The 19,918-nt window shown below is 39.6% G+C and overlaps 1 protein-coding gene across 2 annotated transcripts in view; it reads left to right on the top strand.

Moving 5' to 3' along the window:
* The window catches only part of LOC143028359 (uncharacterized), a 633,126-nt gene that overhangs the window by 594,713 nt on the left and 18,495 nt on the right, over positions 1–19,918 (top strand). For both annotated transcript variants that reach the window (XM_076190321.1, XM_076190320.1), the window contains 3 exons: positions 2,024–2,199; positions 8,742–8,915; positions 9,837–10,076. In XM_076190321.1, the coding sequence (XP_076046436.1) occupies positions 2,024–2,199; positions 8,742–8,915; positions 9,837–10,076 (590 nt within the window). The remainder of the gene's footprint in view (positions 1–2,023; positions 2,200–8,741; positions 8,916–9,836; positions 10,077–19,918) is intronic.

Here is a 19,918-nt window from a genome sequence, read left to right on the forward strand (position 1 = left end):
TAAAGTCACCCATAATTACTATGTTTTTTCCATATTTCAGTGTCTCGGTTAATTCATTTTTTGTGTCTTCCAGTAATTTTGAGTGTTCGCTGTCAGTCCAAATCTTAGTTTTTGGTGGCACATATACAACTATAAGCTTTCTACTTTTCACTGCTATTTTCAACTTTAATTGTAATTAATTCCACATTGTCTTTTCCCTCTGTTGCCTTTATTACATTCAGGTCCTTTCTAGTCAATAGCATGACTCCTCCCCCCAGTTTGTCCATCCTATTTTTCGACCAAAGGTTGTATAAACCTTGTCCCACCGTACTTGATTGTATTGGACCTTTTAGTTTTGTCTCCACAATTCCCATTATGTCAGGTTTCTCTATTGACAAATAGTCATTCAATTCATTTATTCCTGAAATCATACCGTCCATATTTGTATATGCCACTTTTAATCTTTTTCTTTTCTTCTCTTTTTTGGTTTATGTTTCCATTTTTCTGATTACCATTTTCTCAGTCTCAGATCCAGCACTCTCAATTTATTTTTTATTTATTTTTTTTTTTTTTTTTTTTTATTTTTTTTTTTTTTTCTCCATTCTTTTCTCATTTTTTTTCCTTGGCTTCACTTCTCAGTGCCCTATCTTTCTCTATTTCCTCTTCATTCATTTCCTTTTTTATCCACACATTTTTGTATTTTTCACTGTTTGCTAGTTTTGCCGCTTTTGATAGTATTTCTTCTGCTATCATTTGAATTCTTAGTTTGATTTTCATTGGTTTTTTTTTATTTTTTTTTTTTATTTTGTATATACCCATTCTGAGTACATCATCGATTTCCTTATCCAGATTCTGTCCCTTGTCTTGAACATTTTTAGTATCTTCTTCGCAATTTCTTTCTCTTCTTTTTCTCTTTGGTATTTGTTTACATTGTGTTTCTCATTGATACCATAAACCACAATGCATTTCTTTTTGTCCCACATAGAGTGATTGATGTCTGGAACAAACTAAACGGAGAAACATGAGTGCACCTTGATTGATTCTTCCATCTTTTCAGTTATTGCTCGTAATTGTTCTTTAACCTCTTTCTTCAGTTCTTCATTTGTATTTCTAACCTCATTTTCCGTTCTTTCATTTTCTCTTTTTATCGCACTCAGTTCACTTTTTAGCTTGTTTAATGTCTTAGTATCACCTTGTTAATTGTGCGTAAGTTGGATGCCTCTAGTTGTAAAGCTTTATGATCTAATTTTAATTCAATCAATTCATCTGCTAAATTGTTAATTTCTCAATTCTTTATTGCTCTGCTAATTCTAATATCTCTATCAGTGTCCAAAGTTTTATCCATTATTTCCCCTTGCCTCATAAATCCCAAGAATAAATCCTCATTGACCTACCTGCTAGTCATCTTTGGAGTATATATATATATATATATATATATATATATATATATATATATATATATATATATATATATATATATATATATATATATATATATATTTTTTTTTTTTTTTTTTTTTTTTTTTTTTTTTTTCTCTCTCCCAATGGGGACTCAACTCTAGATATATCCAGTCCCCTCTTGGTTGACTTGTCAATCCTTAATTCTTCTTTGTTACTTTCCATTTTGTGCTAAAACTATTATTTCAAGAACTGGACTGGATACATACCTTGCCAATCCCTCGAAAACATATTGTTTCACCCCAAAAATTACAACAAGTTGTTTTCCTGTTATAGCAACAAAGCACTAGTTCGGAGCTCGGAGCTAGCTGTCAACACCTCCTTCCTCTTCAACTGCTTATGAATGAACAGATGCACTTGTTATTACTTTTTAGATTATGTATGTAATTGGGTTAAGAACTAACAATGTTTACATTCAGGGTGCCATATATTGAATAAGAACCATCCAGAAGTAATGAAAGATTTATTACCTATGTAACACACCTATGGCATTATTACAGTGGTTTGTTTACATATACTGGTCATTGTAATTTTGTACATTCTGTACCATAATGAATGGTCTACATAACTGTTTACACACTTGCAGGTGGTGGGAGTACCAGCACAGTGGAATCATATATAATCACATCATCGTCACAAGGGGCAGGTCCTCAAGCACAGGTAGTGCAGGTGGCTGCCGTTCCATTTTCACCCATGATTCCCATTCCGCCTGTTGCAGTGACCAATCTCCCTGTGCAGCTTCCGGCATCATCATCAACGGAGGTATGGATCAAGAATATAATGTCTCAATTAGGGAGAAGAGAAGAATAAGTACAATTTAAAGATGAATAGAGGGAGATTGTTCATGGATGACAAATAATGGGGACTGAATGGATTTCACATCTGTTCTGTGAAATTTATGAGTCCGTAAAGAGTGGTGGGCAGCACCATAATGAAGTATGGGGATAAACCATTACCAGCTGTTGGGCCCTACTGTGGAAGTGCTGTGCTTCAATGCATTGCCGTTGGCTTGTAGTATATGTACTAGCAGTACTAATATTAACTGTAATAGTACTAGTACTATCAGTACTAATACTAGTGATATTATTACTAGTACTAGAACTACTACTAGTAAATACTAGGATCACCATTATTACTAATACTAGAAGTGATAATTGCTAGCACAAGCTATACATGTTACTAGAACTACAAGTACAGCATCAGTAATATTTTAATACATCATTGGTATGAATAGCACTAGCAGTACTAGTAATACTAGTACTAGCAGAACTTGCACTAACGGTTTATCAGTTCTAGCAGTTGTGTTACTGATACTCCAAGCACTAGTACCAGTGTTAGCAATACTAGTACTACCAGTCCTTATAATTAGTGTTCATGGATTAAATTTAAAGTTAAAATAGCCCAAACAGTCATTAGTGAATGCAAAACTTGTTATAAGGGAGAAAAAGACAGGACCCTATGAGTTTTGGCACTTTCTTGTGTATTACAAAACTTGCACTAATAGTTTATCAGTTCTAGCAGTTGTATTACTGATTCTCCAAGCACTAGTAGTGTTAGCAATACTAGTACTACTACCAGTCCTAGTAATTAATGTTCCTGGATTAAATTTAAAGTTAAAATAGCCCAAACTAAAGTCATTAGTGAATGCAAAACTTGTTATAAGGGAGAAAAAGACAGGACCCTATGAGTTTTGGCTCTTTCTTGTGTATTACAGTCAGGTATACACAAATGGCAGTAACCAAATAGTTCCCCAGCATCCCAGATAAATTGTACATGAATCTCTCTTAATTAAAAGAAGAAAAAGAAAGAAGTGACACGGTTGTGGTTTTTAGGTCATTAAATAAGTGGATAAAACACACTTCTTGGTTTGGTACAGGAAAGAATCATGAGGTCATAAGAACAAACCAAAAAAGGCCCCATGTCTGAAGGTTATAAGATGAGAAAGTATTGAAGACATTTGGTCACTTATGAGACTGACCCAGGGGGCTGTGATGGGGTAAGATACACTGTCAGTCCGGATATCATTAGTGCAATCAGGTGTCAGGTCACGGAGGAGAATATGCATACCTTGGATCAGGTGACTTACAACCACGAGATCAACAGCCAAGCAGCGATTTGGATGAAATGTACAGTAACCTAACAATTTTAATTCTAAATGTAAAAAATAAATTTATTCCTCTCAAGTCAGTAAAGAAGAATAGTAATACTCCCAAGTGGATGACAGGCAGGCTGAAATATGAGATCAGAACAAAAAGAGGACTTTACACAATAAAAAATGAGGAAACACACCTTAGATTCCAATATAACGATATAGCAAGACTGGTTAAAAAAAAACACACACACAGCAAAACATAACTATGAAATTAAGGTTGCCAGACAAGCTAGATCCAACCCAAAGAGATTCTTTCATCTCTACAGAACAAAAAATAAGGAAGGTATAGGCCCAATTAAAAATGATGATAAGGTACCTGACTGCGATCTGATTTTCAGTGGGGATGAAGAAAGTAGACTATCTAATATCAGTATTAGTACAGGATAAGTAGTCAAACACATTGTAAGACTTACATACATTATACATACATACATATATATATTTATATATATGTATATATATATATATATATATATATATACACACACACACTAAAGGTTCTTTACCCTAACAAGGGAGGTAGCCAAAAAACAAAGACATAAAATCCACTCCCTCTTATCTTGGCTCCTCCTGGATGATGGGTCATCCCTGCATCTCGCCCACTGCCCTGGGTCAGAAGCAGTGTCACAAGACACAGCACATCCACAGCAAGGCCATTTTATTAAATCGGTGAACCCCCTCTCTGTCCCCTCATGCAGAAAAAGAGAAGATGGGGAAAAATCCCTTTGGGCTGTGTCAGATTATTTGTTCACACATACAGGATGCTTGGGATAAAATTGACACTTTTGTCAAAATTTAAATTACATCTCTTAGAGGATCTTTTGCCAAATACAGCTCACTCAAAGAAGCCACCCTGAGCCTCCCACAGTCTACAGGTGGGACCTGAACTTGTAGCATGCGGCCTTCGCACTGTCCTTCGAGAGACTCCTGAACACCAGTTTGATCCTGGCAGTCAGCTCATCCTGGGTGTTGCAGGCAGTACAATTGGTGTCTTTTTCAACTGCACCCCACACATAATAGTCCATGGGGTTGCAATCTGGCAAGTTGGGGGGGCAGATGTTGGGACTGGTGAAGTCATACAAGTTCTCAGACAGCCACTTCTGGGTTTTCTCGACGGTGTGACATGGAGCTGATTCTTGCTTCCATATGTATGGTCTTCCCACAGCCACCCTCTCTACCCATCACTTGACAACAGTGGACAGCAACTCAATATAGCCATCTGAAGTGAGTCTGAGTCCCTCTTCAAAGATGTGGGGTGGCATGACGTGGCCTTCACTGGAAACACACCCAAAGACCATCACAGTTTGAGGGAACTTGGTCTTCATGAAGCATGGGACTTCGTGTGGACCATAGGCAAGCCACCTGTTGTTCTACACACTGTGCAACTGGTCCTGGCAGAAGTTCTTCTTGTCTGAGAAGAACCAGAGCACCCCTGGCTTGACTGGGTGTTTGACCTTGTTGAGGAATTTCTTGGCTTTTGTAAGGTGGTGAGCAGTTGGCCCTTGCGCCTCTTGTATGAGGAGTAGTGAAGATCCTCATTCAGCGCTTTCTTCATAGTCGCCACTCTGACACCTGTCTCTCTCGCCAAGGTCTGCATTGTCTTGCCTGGATCTTTCTGCACTTTTTTTTTTTTCAGCCTCTTGACGAATTTTGTCATGCAGACAGAGTCAGAGCGCCTGCTATGATCCTTCCTGCTAGCCACTGCTTCCACATCTCCATCGCAATTCTCCAGCTCACATCTCATGGCCTTAACCCCTTCCATACGGTGCCGCACACGTAGGCGTCATGGGGAGCGAGTGTATTCGCGAGGCTGCCATATCGGCGTCTTGATTATATTTATTGTAGTCGCCCCTGTGTTTTTACATTCTCTCAAAAATGCCCTGAATCCCATTCTCTGTGGTATTCAAAATTCGCGGGTGAAAGAGAGAACGATCGATATAAGCGGTGACTATATTTTATGATGCGAGTATTATTACGACACGTCGTACGGCTGGCATTGGCTGCTGCCACTGAGATCTAAGTCCATGACGCCTACGTGTGCGGCACCGTATGGAAGGGGTTAACGGTATTCTAGGAGCATTGAGCTGCAGCTAAAATTCCCGAATTTTTTAATCCAGCACAAATCATCATGATGCAGTTCACTCTCTTCCAATATTCCGGTACTTTCCAGTGCATGCTCTCTAGCTCTCACACCCACCAATAGTACACAGAATCAGCTATCTGTTGCACTTAACCACAATTAAATCCTTCAAATTATTCTGAAATGACAGAAGATAAAGAAATGATCAAATTTATCCTGAACACCTCACCAACCACACCCTTTCATGCATCACAGCATCATCCATATACAACCATTCTCCATTCACCCCTATCTTCTGTCTTCTTCCATCCATCCTCAATAGACATTCCCCTCTTACCCAAAGCCCCTTTTACCCCATCCATCCATCTCATCCTTGGTCTCCCCCTCATGTTCACTCCTTCTACCTCTGCCTTCCACACCTCTTTTACTAATCTTTCTTCACTCATACTCTCCATGTGTCCAAGCCATCCCAATAATCTTTCATCAATCCTATCTCCCAACTCCCTTTCCACCTCCATTCTCCTCACCTCCTTGTTTCTCATTCTATCCAGCCCACTAACCCCTATCATACTTCTCAGGCACCTCATCTCACATTCAAACACTTCCTCTCTTCCTTTCTTATGTTCCATGTTTCTGCCCCATACAGTGCTGTCAGCACAATCTTTTCATACAATCTCCTCTTAGCATCCATTCTCAAATGTCTATTTCTCATTACACTTTTTAATTCCCCAAGGCATTTACTTACTTCTCTCAATCTACATTCTACCTCCGCTTCCACTCCTCCCTTTCCTGCCACATTCGCATACAAGTATCTAAAACTATCCACTTCCAGTCTCTCTCCCTTAATACTCACTTCCAGTCTGCTGCCACTTTCTCCCCTTGTACATCTCATCACTACTTTTACCCTTATTTATCTTCAACTTTCTTCTTTCGCACACCTTCCCAAACTCTGTCACTGACCTCAATCCCTCCTCTGATCCTGCTACAAGCGCAGTGTCGTCAGCAAACAACAACTGGCTTATCTCACACTTTTCTCCATTTCCTTTAACCATCTCCAATCCCCGACCCATTACCCTTGCATTTACCTCTCACACCACCCAATCTGTGTATAGATTGAACAGCAAAGGTGACATAACACATCCCTTGCAAAGTCCCACCTTTACCTCAAACCACTCACTCTCTCCATTTCTGATTCTAACACAAGTTCTACTCGATTGAAAAATTTAAAGCTACAAAATCCATTTCTAATTCTAACACAAGCTTTACTTGATTGAAAGACTTGAAGCTACAAAATCCCCAGGTCCAAACAAAATTTTTCTGAAAGTGCTTAAAGAGTGTAAATTTTAAATCTGTGACCAGTTAACAGAAATATTTAATAAGATCAGTTGGTTTTGTGCCTATTGCCTGAGGGCAGGCAAACGTTGTTCCTATTTTCAAAAAAGGGAGATAAATCATCTATATGCAACTACAGGCCAATCAGTTTGACATCAGTTATAGATAAAATGCTTGAATCAATAATAGTTAATAGATTCAGAGATCACATCAAGACGTAATTTGATTCGTGACTCACACCATGGTTTCTCCAAGGGTAAGTCATGTTTACTAATCTTCCATCTTTTTACACTAAAGCATGTAAGGCATCAGATAGCAATGATACGATGTTATTTACCATGACTTTAGCAAAGCATTCAAAGCCCATGGTATAGGAGGAAAAGTGTTAGAATGGATTAGAGCTTGGATCAGTGACAGGAAACAGTGGGTAAATCCAATTGGAGGAGTGTTTCTAGTAGAGTTCCCCAGGGCTTGGTTTTGTGTCCTTTTTTGTTCATTTTATACATAAACAATTTGGACAATGGGATTAATAGTGATGTTAGTAAGTTTGTGGACAACACTAAAATAGGTTGCCTAATTAGGTCAGGAGATGATGCTGAGATTCTGCAGGATGATCTTAACAAATTGTTCACTTGGTCAGTGAAATGGCAAATGGACTTCAATATCTGAAAGTGCAGCTTGCTAAACATAGGGCTACACAACCCCAAAAACAGCTATAGCTTAGATAACACATTTTTAAAGAAACCCGAGTGTGAGAGCAACTTGGGAGTTCTAATGAGTCCTAACCTTAAATTGAGGAAACAGTGAATTAACACCAGGAATAAAGCTAACAGAGCATTAGGTTTCATTGCCAGGACAGATATGAATAGAAGTGTAGAAATAATTATCAAACTCTAGCATTTTTTAGACCCATCCTTGATTATATGGTACAGTTTTGTTCTCCGTCTTATAGAATGGACATAAATTCACTAGAATTAGTACAGAGGAGAATGACTAAAATGATACATGGGCTCAGAAATTTACCATATGAAGAGAAACTTAGGCACCTTAACTTATATTCCCTGGAAAGATGCAGAGTGCAACGTAATCTAATAGAGGTGTTCAAGTGGACCAAAGGCTTTAACAAGGGTGACACAAACAAGGTTATCATATTAAGACAACAGAGCAGGACTTACCAGTAATGAATTTAAATTGGACAAATTTAGATTTAAGAAGGAAATAGGCAAGAATTGGTTTACTAATAGGGTAGCCAACAAATGAAATAGACTTAGTAACCATGTAGTGAGCACTGAAACTATTGGTTGTTTTAAGAAACAATTAGACATCTTCATGGATGGGGATGACAGGTGGTAATGGACATGGAACTGCCTAGTGTAGTTCTTATGGCCTCTCACAGTCTCCTTCATTTTCATTCTTATGTTATGTTCTTATGTTAACACAGTATTCTGTACAGATGTGTCAAATGGATAGTCTCAGCATGATAGCTCTTAATGTAAATCAGAAAATTAATTTCAATATAGATATGACTGATGGAGAAACAGAGAAGGAGCCCCTATGTATATAATTATTTTCCTGTGCACTGCAATTGAGTAATGCCTATTTACAGCTAATTTATGTTAGTTAACATGCTACTTACTAATCTAATTCTTACATGTTTCTTCACAGTTGTTTGCTCAGCTTGTTATGCATTATAAAAAGCTGGAACATAAAACTTATGATTGATTTTCCTTATTTCTTTAGGGCCTTAGGCAATCTTTGATATTGAACCCCGACCAAAGGCAGCTTCAAGACCAGTTGCAAAGAAAGCATTCAGAACTGCAGCAGCAAATTATTCGACAACAGGAAGAGCTACGGCAGGTCAATGAGCAGCTGATAATGGCACAGTATGGCATGGGCATTCAACAATTGTATAGTGTAAGTATATAAAGAAGCAGCCTCGCTGTGGTTATGCTGTGTCTTGCTGCATTGTTTCTAAACCAGGGTGATAGGTGAGATGCAGGGATGATCCATCATCCAGGAGGAGCCAAGATAAGAGGAAGGGAGGTGTGGTTAATAGGAGTGGAATGGGTAGGAACGAAATGGGTGGGAGTGGAATTATGCCTTTTGATTTTGGCTACCTTCCTTGCAAGGGGGAAAAAGCCCTTGACATATGTATGTATGTATGTACATTAAGACTCTCCTTTGGGATACAAGGGGAATGTTTGTCAAGTAAGGAAGGGAGAAGACAAAAGATAAAGGTGATTGGTGAGTGGTTGTAAATGAATGAAGAAATGACAAGGCCTAAGGGATTTCTTTTTGTTTGCTTTGTAAAAATTTTTAATAGAAGAGGTGGGTAGGGAGTCTCCATAAAATGAAGCAGTGGGAGTAAACCAACTTCAGCTGTTTTGGAGGTGCTCTGTCTTGCTGCATTGCATATGACCTGAGCAGTGTGGTGGGGGAAAGGGATGACCTTTCATCCATGAGGAATTAAGATGGGAAGTATAACATTTGGGTTTTTGGATGGGTGTAGGATAGGTATATGCTGACGCAGCCTCCTTCTTTATAAGGAAACAATTATTTTTGGTATATGTATGAATAGGTTTCATTTTATATGTATACTATATTTAGTTTACTTTTATTAGTTTTTTATATTTATTATTTTTATTACTGTTCTTTGAAATATGTATACTAGAAAATATTTAAGAAAATAATGTTGGCTCTCTATCTATGAAATGGGTGGGAGTGGATTTATGCCTTTGACTTTAGCTACCTTCCTTGTAAAGGGGAAAAGGCCATTGATATGTATGTATGTATATATCTATAATATTTTCTTAATTTCTTCTTTATTCATTACAGGGTAATTTGCAATACACAACAACTGCACCTACCAGTAGTGGCTTCCAAGGTAGTGTGGGAGGCGTGGTGAGTGTCAGTACTAGTGGCCTTTCTTCCGTTGGGTCTTCACCAGTAGCTGGCACAGTGACTCTAAATCCAGCACCACTCGGGGCAGCGACATATGTCCAAGGAACCACTGCCTCAGCAACTACACCACTGCAGCCCACTACTTTCACCCTTGCATCAACCACACAAACGCAGGTGAGTGCTATAAGAATTTTTTTTTCTTAGTTTGCCTAAACAAGTACGAGAGAAGACAGGAAAGAAAAGTTTGTTTAGAGAAAAGAAAGTTAGAAAGGAAGTACAGTGGGTAGTTAAAGAGGGGGACAACATCCCATATAGTCACATGTGTTGAGCTAAGCTAGCTAGCCTTTATGTTAATTTCAAATTGTGTTGGCTAATCATTCAGTCTGGTCTGAATTGTGTAGGCTAGTCATTCAGTCTGGTCTGAAGTTATATATTTTGGTAGTGGGGGTAAGCTTTGGGCTTTGGGTAGGCTCCTTGGTCACCATGCATGGGGTTTTGTTTTCTAGTTCACCTCATGTAACAAAAATAAATAAATAAAAAAAAAAAATTCCTTAAAGGGAGAGCAACTCCCCATAAGCTTTGCTTCTCACTCTCCCTTTTCAACAACTAATTTTGTAAAAATTTTGTATATATGTATGTCTAAATTGTATTTTATTTTGTCGTTGAATAAACTGTATGTACATGTACAGTACTTTCAAATTCTCTGGTATTGTGGGGTCCTCAAGCAGTTTCTCCGGGATTCAACTCCCCTTGCAGTAGAATCTGATGTCGAGTGATTTGTTTTTGTTCTTTTGTGGATTTCTTCTCCACTTTCTTGATATAGTGGGGTCTGCCCATTGGCAAATCTGAATAGTTTGTTTTTAAAGCTTTGTAATTTCTAAAGCTGGGTTTTTGAGTGTTTTTCCCTAATTGTAATATACAGGAAAAGAGCAATGTATGTTGGGTCACATTTGCTATTCTCTAATTTCTTATCATACCTATTGTCAAATTCATGTACAGCTCCAACTTAATTTATATCCATGATTCTCAATGATCATATTTAGATTTGAACTCATGTGCTGTTTGAGCTTGGGCTATATCACTTCCTAAGCTATTCAAAGTATATATACATTTATATGGAAAACTACTTCTTCAACTCTTTTACTCCCATGACCTCTTAAAGTCCTCCCATCTTTAATCAGGAAATATATTCTATCAATACAATCTATCTCCTTTAGTGACTTGAATACTGTAATCATATCACCTCTTTCTTTTCAATCTTAAAGTTGGCAAACCCAGTGCTTTTAGTCTTTCCTCGTATGTTTTATCTACCAGGCTGGGTACCAGTTTGGTTGCTGTCCTTTGCATTCTCTTGATCTTACTTATATCCTTCACTCTTTGTGGGGACCATACTACTAACGCATATTCTAGTCTTGAATGGATTTGGGTTTCAATGAGTTTTTTCATCATCTCTTCATGTACATAGTGAAATGCTACTTTGATCTTTTGCAGTAGTCCATATGTCTCTCCCAGAATCCTACTGATATGTCTGTCAGGTGACAGGTTGTCTTTTATCAAGACTCCCAAATCTTTATCCTTGTTTGCTTTTGTAATAGGTTCACTTCCCAAGTAATAGTTTAAGGATGATCTTTTGCCACTATTGCCTTTTCCAGTACCTTGCATTTTTTGGTATTGAACTTAATTTCTCATTCTTGGCTTCATGCATAAATAGTGTCTAGATCTTTTTCCAATAGTTCACCATCCCCCTCATTTCTCATTCTAATACTGCAAACATGTTGGCATATCTTGTTCATTTCATCATATTGTTGATATAGACATACATACACCAAGGCTTTTTCCCCCTTCCAAGGGAGGTAGCCAAAAAGGGAAAGGCATAAAAACACTCCCACCCATTTCATCCCTAAATACACTCCACACCCCTCCCACCCTCCCTCTCATCTGAGCACCTCCTGGATGACGGGTCATCCCTGCACCCTGCCCACTGCCCTGGGTCAGAAGCAGTGTCACAAGACACAGCACATCCACAGCAAGGCCGCTTCATTTAATCGGCGACCCCCCCTCTCCGTCCCCCCTTGCATATAAGGAGAGGACGGGGAGAAATCCCTTCGGGCTGCGTCAAAATTTACTCACACATACTACCCCACCTCCCACCCCTCCATCTGTTGATATAGACAAGAAACATTATTGGTGCTAGCATTGAACCTAGTGGAATTCCACTTGTTACTGCTGTCCATCTTGACATCTTATCCTTTACTACTGTCCTCATGCATTTTTGTATGTTGAGTACTAAGGCTTTATATAGGTGCATGTTGGTTTTCTCCGTCATTGCTTTAAATCTTTTTAATTTTGCCACCAAAAAATTAAAAGTGCCCTATACAGGTAGTTCTCGTTATATGCGGGGGTTCCGTTCCGCGGACCCCCCACATATAACGAATTCGCATATATCGAACTATTGAACCTATGGGAAAAAGGGGGATACGTTCTCAACTCGGATTGATTTTTTTTTTTTTTTTTTTACCGTAAACATCACTTATTTCGCCAAGCGTATTTTCTTCAGCTGTTTGAAAAATCAGTCTGTTTACAATTCACATTTCAGACTGCTTGCTACGCTTAAACTGACTGTTGATGTGCTCTGGAGATACACAGGCAGGCTTACTGCTTAGAGTTTATCCAGTGCGGAGAATAAACGATAATTCTTGCAGAGAGTGAAAATTGACTAAATTAATTGGGGCAGTAATAAGTATCAAAAATTAATTTGTTTGTGAAAAAAATAATTAATTTGTGTATCAAAAAAGCTTAATTACCTGCAGAAAGACAATGGTTTGGCCTATGAAACAGGAAGGATGCCTAAGACGATGCCGTCTGTACAGCTGCCGGTGTTGTTGTTGTGATAACGCCGCAGTGATGCCAGCTCTACCTAGCTGATGCAGCCAGTGTTACCACACGGCTTTATGCGCACCAACTTCAAATATATAATAGGTATTTTGAAAAAAATAATCGGCCGCGACTATTTTTATTTATTTATTTTTTTTAGGTCAAATCGCATATCTTCGAATATATCCCCACACATATCGAAAAGTGGTGCAAATTCTTGAATCGCATAAGCGAATTCGCATATATCGAAGTCGCATATATCGAGAACTACCTGTACTAACATCAACGGATTAATTCCAGGACTGAATGAACTTAATGATTACCTGTTAGAAGAAAAAACAAACATAATGGGAATTGTGGAGACTAAATTAAAGGGTGCAATGCCACCCATCAATGTTTGAAAAATACTATACAATTGCTGGATTAAAAACAGAGATAAGAAACAGGGAGGAGGAATCATGTTCTTGGCCAAGAAAAACTTGAATGTGACAAAAATTGCAGAGGGCAAGGGTAATGTAGAAATGATCATGATAAAAATTGAAGATAAGGATATGAAAAGTAGAAAGTTTGTGGTGACTAATGTGCCCCCAAAAATGAACGCTTGGAAAGAGAATGAGCATATGAAAATGCTAGAAGATACAAGGCATTCATTAAACCAGATACTAATGGGCGGAGGTAACCTAGTAATTATGGGGGACTTTAACTGCAGATAAATTTGCTGGGAGGACATGACAGTGAAAGACAGAGAAGACTTGTGGGGTAATGTATTACTGGACATGATCATGGAATATACAGTGGCCACGAAAAGTTTGGGCGCAAAATTATAGGCTCCCCAACTTTCAGCTAAACTCAAAACATGCGAAAAATACAACTTTCCGCCCAAACTTTTCGTTATTTTTCAATGCTAGCGTTTGTACCCGTATTTAGCCGAGACAATACGCACTACTTAGCAACTCTGTTTAGGCGCACTCAATGTCACGTGGAGTCAGTTTCTAAACATCTCTCACGGGGAGTAGTCTTTTTTTTGCGGTGGTCTCTGTGTTTGCGCCTTGATATCTCCGTAATGGGAAGTGGTAAAGAGCTGAGAAGAGACACAGTTGTTACAATCATAACCCTCTATAAGGAGGGTTATAAGTGTAAAGATATTGCTACTCGTGTGGGAATTGGAGTGCGTCAAGTGCAAAAGTAGACCAAGAAATTTCGAGACGAAGGAAGTAACATCATTCCTACTCCAAAGCATCGCTCTGGTCGGCCAAGGAAGATATCAAATCGTACTTCTACGGTTATTAGGAGGCAGTTAGATAAAGATCCAACGCTCACAGCTCGAAAACTGAAAGAAAATAACCCTGCACTGCTGCATGATGTGTCTGTAAGATGTATTTCTGATCATTTAGCCAAAGATTTACAATACCGTAGTTGCTGTGCTAAAGTTCTTCCCCTCCAAAGTGCAAAAAACATACGTGATCGCATAGCATTTTGCAAGAAATATAAGGACTGGTCCTTAGAAGACTGGGTACTAGTATTGTGGAGTGATGAGTCAACGTTTGTGGTGTCGTCGGGCTGCAGGTCGAAGCGTGTGAGGCGCCCCAGGGGGTCTGACCCTAATGACCCTCGCTATACAGCTAAAGTGGTGAAACATGCTGCAAGTGTTATGGTGTGGGGATGCTTTGCATTTGGTGGAGTTGGCAATTTAGTGTTTCTTGCACAAAATGAGAGTGTAAATCAGCACACTTATTTCGAGTTATTGTGTGATAACCTGCCTGAAAGTTTTGAAAAGTGCAGTGCTAGTTGGTTTATGCAGGACGGAGCTCCTGCTCACACAGCTCGGTCTGTTACCCAATGGTTAGAAGACTGTGGTGTTGATTACTTCAAAAAATGGCCTGGAAATTCTCCAGACCTAAATCCCATTGAGCACGTATGGCATATAATTAAAAAACAGCTAAGCTAAAAACAGAAATACAGGGTATTTGGGATAATATTATTCCTCAACACGTACAAAACCTGGCAAGATGCATCCCGGCACATTTGGAGAAGGTCATAAAGCTTAAAGGAAAATCGCTTGGTAAATAAGGTATGTAATAAGCCATTTATAGGTCTTTAAATGATTATTTAAATGTCACAAGTGTTTACATTTGTTACACGCCCAAACTTTTTGCGGCCACTGTACAATGGGACAGTGGGTCAGTGAAAACACCAGATACAGAAGTAATGAGGAGCTTTCGAGACTATATTTAATATTTACAACAGAACCTGAGATTGTGGATAAAATCCAATATAAGACACCAATTGGAAAGAGTGACCATATACTTATTGAGACTGAACTAAAGGAAGAAATATACATGGAGAGAAAATGAAAAGCATAGGAAAGGAAGATTGATGTACAGCAAAACGGACTTTGGAAAACTAAAGAAATTCCTTCAGAATGCAAATTGGGAAAAATTTTACATGGAAGATACAGAAGTGGAAGAAAAATGGGATATCTTGATGGAAAATTACAATGAAGGGGTGAATAGGCACGTACCAAGACAGAAGCTAGAGAGAGTGTACATTAAAAGCTGGTTCAACAGAAGATGCAGTAAGACAAAATATAGAAGGGACAGAGCTTGGAAAAGATGGAGAAAAGATAAAATCCTGGAAAATGGCAAGTATATATAAACTATAGAAATGAGTATGTAAAGTGTGGAGAGGAAAAAAGGAACTATGAAAAAGACATTATAGATAAGTGCAAAGAGCAACCCAAGCTATTCTATCAATATGTGTACGGTAGACTTAAAAATAAACAGGAAATGGTGAAACTATGCCAAGGAAATATATAATACACAGAAGATGTAGAAATGGCTGAAGTCACGATTAATCACTTCAAGTCTGTTTTCACTAGAGAGAAGACACAATATTGGGACAAAGGAAATGAAGTGCGATCTCCCCCCATGAGCGAGATAATAATAACACAAAAAGAAATAATGGAACACCTATCAAACCTTGATGTCAGGAAATCGCATGGTCCGGACGGAATTGCAAATTGGATTGTAAAAAAATGCAAAGAAGAACTAATGGACAAAAAACATAATAAGTTGCTCACTTAAAGAAGGAAAATACCAAAAGACTGGAAAAATGCTAACATTGTACCAATATATAAAGGAGGAAACAAGGAAGAACCAACTAACTATAGACCGGTCTCACTAACAAGCACTATAGCCAAAATTTGTGAGAAAATTGCTTCTCTCAATCTACATTCTACCTCCACCTTCACTCCACCTTTTCCTGCCACATTTGCACCCAAGTATCTAAAGCTATCCACTTCCTCCAGTCGCTCTCCCTTTATGCTCACTTCCAGTCTACTGCCACTTTCACCCCTTGTACATCTCATCACCTTACTTTTACCCACATTTATCTTTAGCTTTCTTCTATCACATACTCTCCCAAACTCTGTCACCAACTTCCTCAATCCCTCCGATCCTGCCACAAGCGCAGTGTCGTCCGCAAACAACAGCTGGCTCACCTCCCACTTTTCTCCATTTTCTTTAACCATCTCCAATCCCTGACCCACTACCCTTGCATTTACCTCTCGCACTACCCCATCCATGTATAAGTTGAACAGCCAGGGTGACATAACGCATCCTTGATGAAGTCCCACCTTTACCTCGAACCACTCACTCTCTCCATTTCTAATCCTGACACAAGCTCTACTACTCTCATAAAAACTCTTGACAGCTCCTAGACGCTTTCTTCCTATCCCATATATCTGCATAACCTCCCACAGTGCCTTTCTGTCTACCCTATTGTAAGCCTTTTCCAGATCCATAAAAGCCCAAAAAACATCCTTCCCCTTTCCTATAGCTTTCTCACATATCTGTCTTACCACAAAGATCTGATCTACACAACCTCTACCCGTCCTAAATCCACACTGTTCCTCATCAATTACTCCCTCTGTTCCTCTCCTAATCCTCTCAATCAAGATCCTCCCATAAGCCTTCCCAACTACACTTAACAAACTAATCCCTCTGAAACTATTACATTCACACTTGTCCCCTTTTCCCTTGTAAAGTGGAACTATACAGGCACTCCTCCAGTCCTCTGGCACTCTACCCTCTCTCCAGCAAACATTAAATAACCTCACCAGCCAGTCCACCATCACTGTACCTCCTTTTTTTTAGACATTCTGCATGGCATCCATCCAGACCAGGTGCCTTACCTGTTTTCATCATCTTAACAACTGTCTTCACTTCATCCTTCTTTATTTCTCCTCCATTTTCCTCACTCATCATGGTCATTTTCTTAGCATTTCCCACTGCAGCTATCTTTCCCTCCCTATCCTCCTTCACATTTAGCAACTTCCTGAAATATTCTGCCCATCTTTCCCTTACTGCCTTCTCTTCCATTATCATCTCTCCATCTGCACCTTTTACCCTCTCTTCTCTACTTGATTCGCCTCCTCTTCCTCTCTTAATTTCTTTCCAAAACATCTTTTTTTTACTTTCAAAATTTTCTGTCATACTCTTACCCCATTTCATATCTGCTCTCCTTTTGCCTCCTTTACCTTTTGCTTTACTTCTCTTTTCTTTTCTTTGTACCTCTCATATGACTCCCTCGTCCTATTTTGTAACCAAACTGTGAAAGCTCACTTCTTCTCTTCTACAACCTTCTTTGTTTCCTCATCCCACCATTCACTACCCTTCCTTCTATTTCCTTCCATCCCCATTCCTCCTCTACACCTAGCTCTACTCTGTCCTTCACTCCCTCCCACTCCTCCTTCAGCTTCTTGTACTCCTCCTTTTCCTTTTCATTTAAAGAGTTCACTCTAAGCACCTCCCTACCTTTTGCCCCTTTCCTCTTTCTCCATCTATCCTCCAATCTCAACTTACCTTCCACGAAAAAATGATCTGATATTCCCCCCCACCCTGTCCCCTTAGCACATGTACATCCTTAACTCTTCCTATCATAATCCTATTTACCACTACAAAATCCATTAACGCTCTATCTACCACCCTTCCATCCACCACCCTCTCCCATGTGTACTTATGCTTGACTTTCTTCCGAAACACTGTATTTGCTATCATCAACTCTCTTTCTAGACACATTTCCACCATCAACTCTCCACCACGATTCTTTCCTGGAACTCCACATTTCCCAACCACTCCATCAATTGGACCATTTCCTACCCTAGCATTAAGGTCTCCCAGTACTATTACATTGACATTTCTCCCTAAATTCTCTATGCACTCATTTAAATCTATCCAAAAGGCCTCCCTTTCTCCTACACTCTTCTCACTGCCAGGCCCATATGCATACAAAGACCCACATCTCCTTTCCCAGTTTCACCTTCATCCACATTATCCTTGAGGAAACCTCCTTCCACTCCACTACACGTTTACCTATCTCTTCACTTACTAGAATAGCCACCCCTTCCCTCCCTCACCCTCTCTTCACTCCTGATAACCTCCCACTTACACTCCCAAACTTACACTCACCCTTCCCTTTCAACTTAGTTTCACTCAAAGCCAACACATCCATCTTTCTTCTCACAAACATACTACCTATCTCTTCCCTTTTACTCTCATCTGTACCACATCCACGCACATTAAAAGACCCAAACCTTAGGGTGCTGGTCGGAAAACTCCCAGACCCTATGCCTTTACTTTTTCTTTTAGGAATGTCCCCTGTGGGGCTACAAGGAGAAGGATGCCTAGTCCCAATCCCCGTCCCTTTCTTCTCCCCTTCTTACGATCAAAGTGGAAATACTTGGTGGCAGTATTCTTTTCCCCCCACCACAGAAAATGAATACTCAGAGAAATGGTACAGGACAGCAAACAAGGGGTTGGGGGACAGCATAACGGAGGGACAGTTCTAGTATAAAAGTGTCATCATTTCTCTATGAACAGAGTTTTCCTCTATCATAGACAAAATGATGTGTGGCTCTGGTCTGTAGGGGCACCTCATATAGACCCTAAAGTATCAACTGCATGCTACTTTGCCACAATAATAAGCAGCCACAGGGATTTTGGAAAAAGATAAAAAAAGCTGATGGGAAGTAATGACTGCACAATATCATACCTTTATGACAAAGAGAACAAAAGTATTTTTGACTTGATGCAACAGGGGCAACTACATTGAAGATACATGCAAAAAATATTTAGCATGAACATGGATGAAAATGAAGAGATTGATGCAGATTGAAGAGTGTAATGAGAAATAGACATTTGGGAATGGGTGCTAAGAGTAGATTATATGGAGTGATTGTGCCAACAGCACTGTATGGGGCAGAAACATGGAACATAAGAGAGGAAGAGAGAAGGAGTTTGAATGTGTTTGAGATGAGGTGTCTGAGAAGTATGATGGGGGTTACTAGGCTAGATAGAGTGAGAAATGAGGAGGTGAGGAGGAGAACAGGGGTGGAAAGGGAGTTGGGAGATAGAGTTGATGAAAGAGTATTAGGATGGTTTGGACACATGGAAAGAATGGGTGAAGAAAGACTAGTAAAAGAGGTATGGAAGGCAGATGTGGAGGGAGTGAACATGAGGGGACGTCCTAGGATGAGGTGGATGGATGGGGTGAAAGGAGCTTTGGGGAAGAGGGGAATGTCTGTTGAGGAAGGACGGGAGAGGACAGAAGACAGGAGTGAATGGAGAATGGTTATATATGGATGATGTTGTGATGCATGAGATGGAATGGGCGAGGGGATGGGGAATGAGGTGTGTGTGTGAGCAAAATTTGACGCAGCCCAAAGTGATTTCTCCCTGTCCTCTCCTTCTCTGCATGAGGGGACGGAGAGGGGGGGTCGCCGATTTAATGAAGCAGCCTTGCTGTGGATGTGCTGTGTCTTGCGACACTGCTTCTGACCCAGGGCAGTGGACAAGGTGCAGGGATGACCTGTCATCCATGAGGTGCTAAGATAAGAGGGAGGGTGGAGGGGGTGTGGAGTGTATTCAGGGATGGAATGGGTGGGAATGATTTTATGCCTTTTCCTTTTTGGCTACCTCCCTTGTAAGGGGGAAAAAGCCTTAGTATATGTATGTATGTATGTACTTCATGTAGGCATTTGGTCTCCTGAAGCATGTTGATCTGCAGTTTTTTGTATTGAGCTTGTAGTCCCAATGTTCATCCAGTGAACTGAACAAGCTGCTGTATATTATCATGCTGAGTAT

The sequence above is a fragment of the Oratosquilla oratoria genome, chromosome 9, assembly GCF_046742065.1.
Source record: "Oratosquilla oratoria isolate Oo_2021 chromosome 9, ASM4674206v1, whole genome shotgun sequence".
Taxonomy (NCBI): domain Eukaryota; kingdom Metazoa; phylum Arthropoda; class Malacostraca; order Stomatopoda; family Squillidae; genus Oratosquilla; species Oratosquilla oratoria.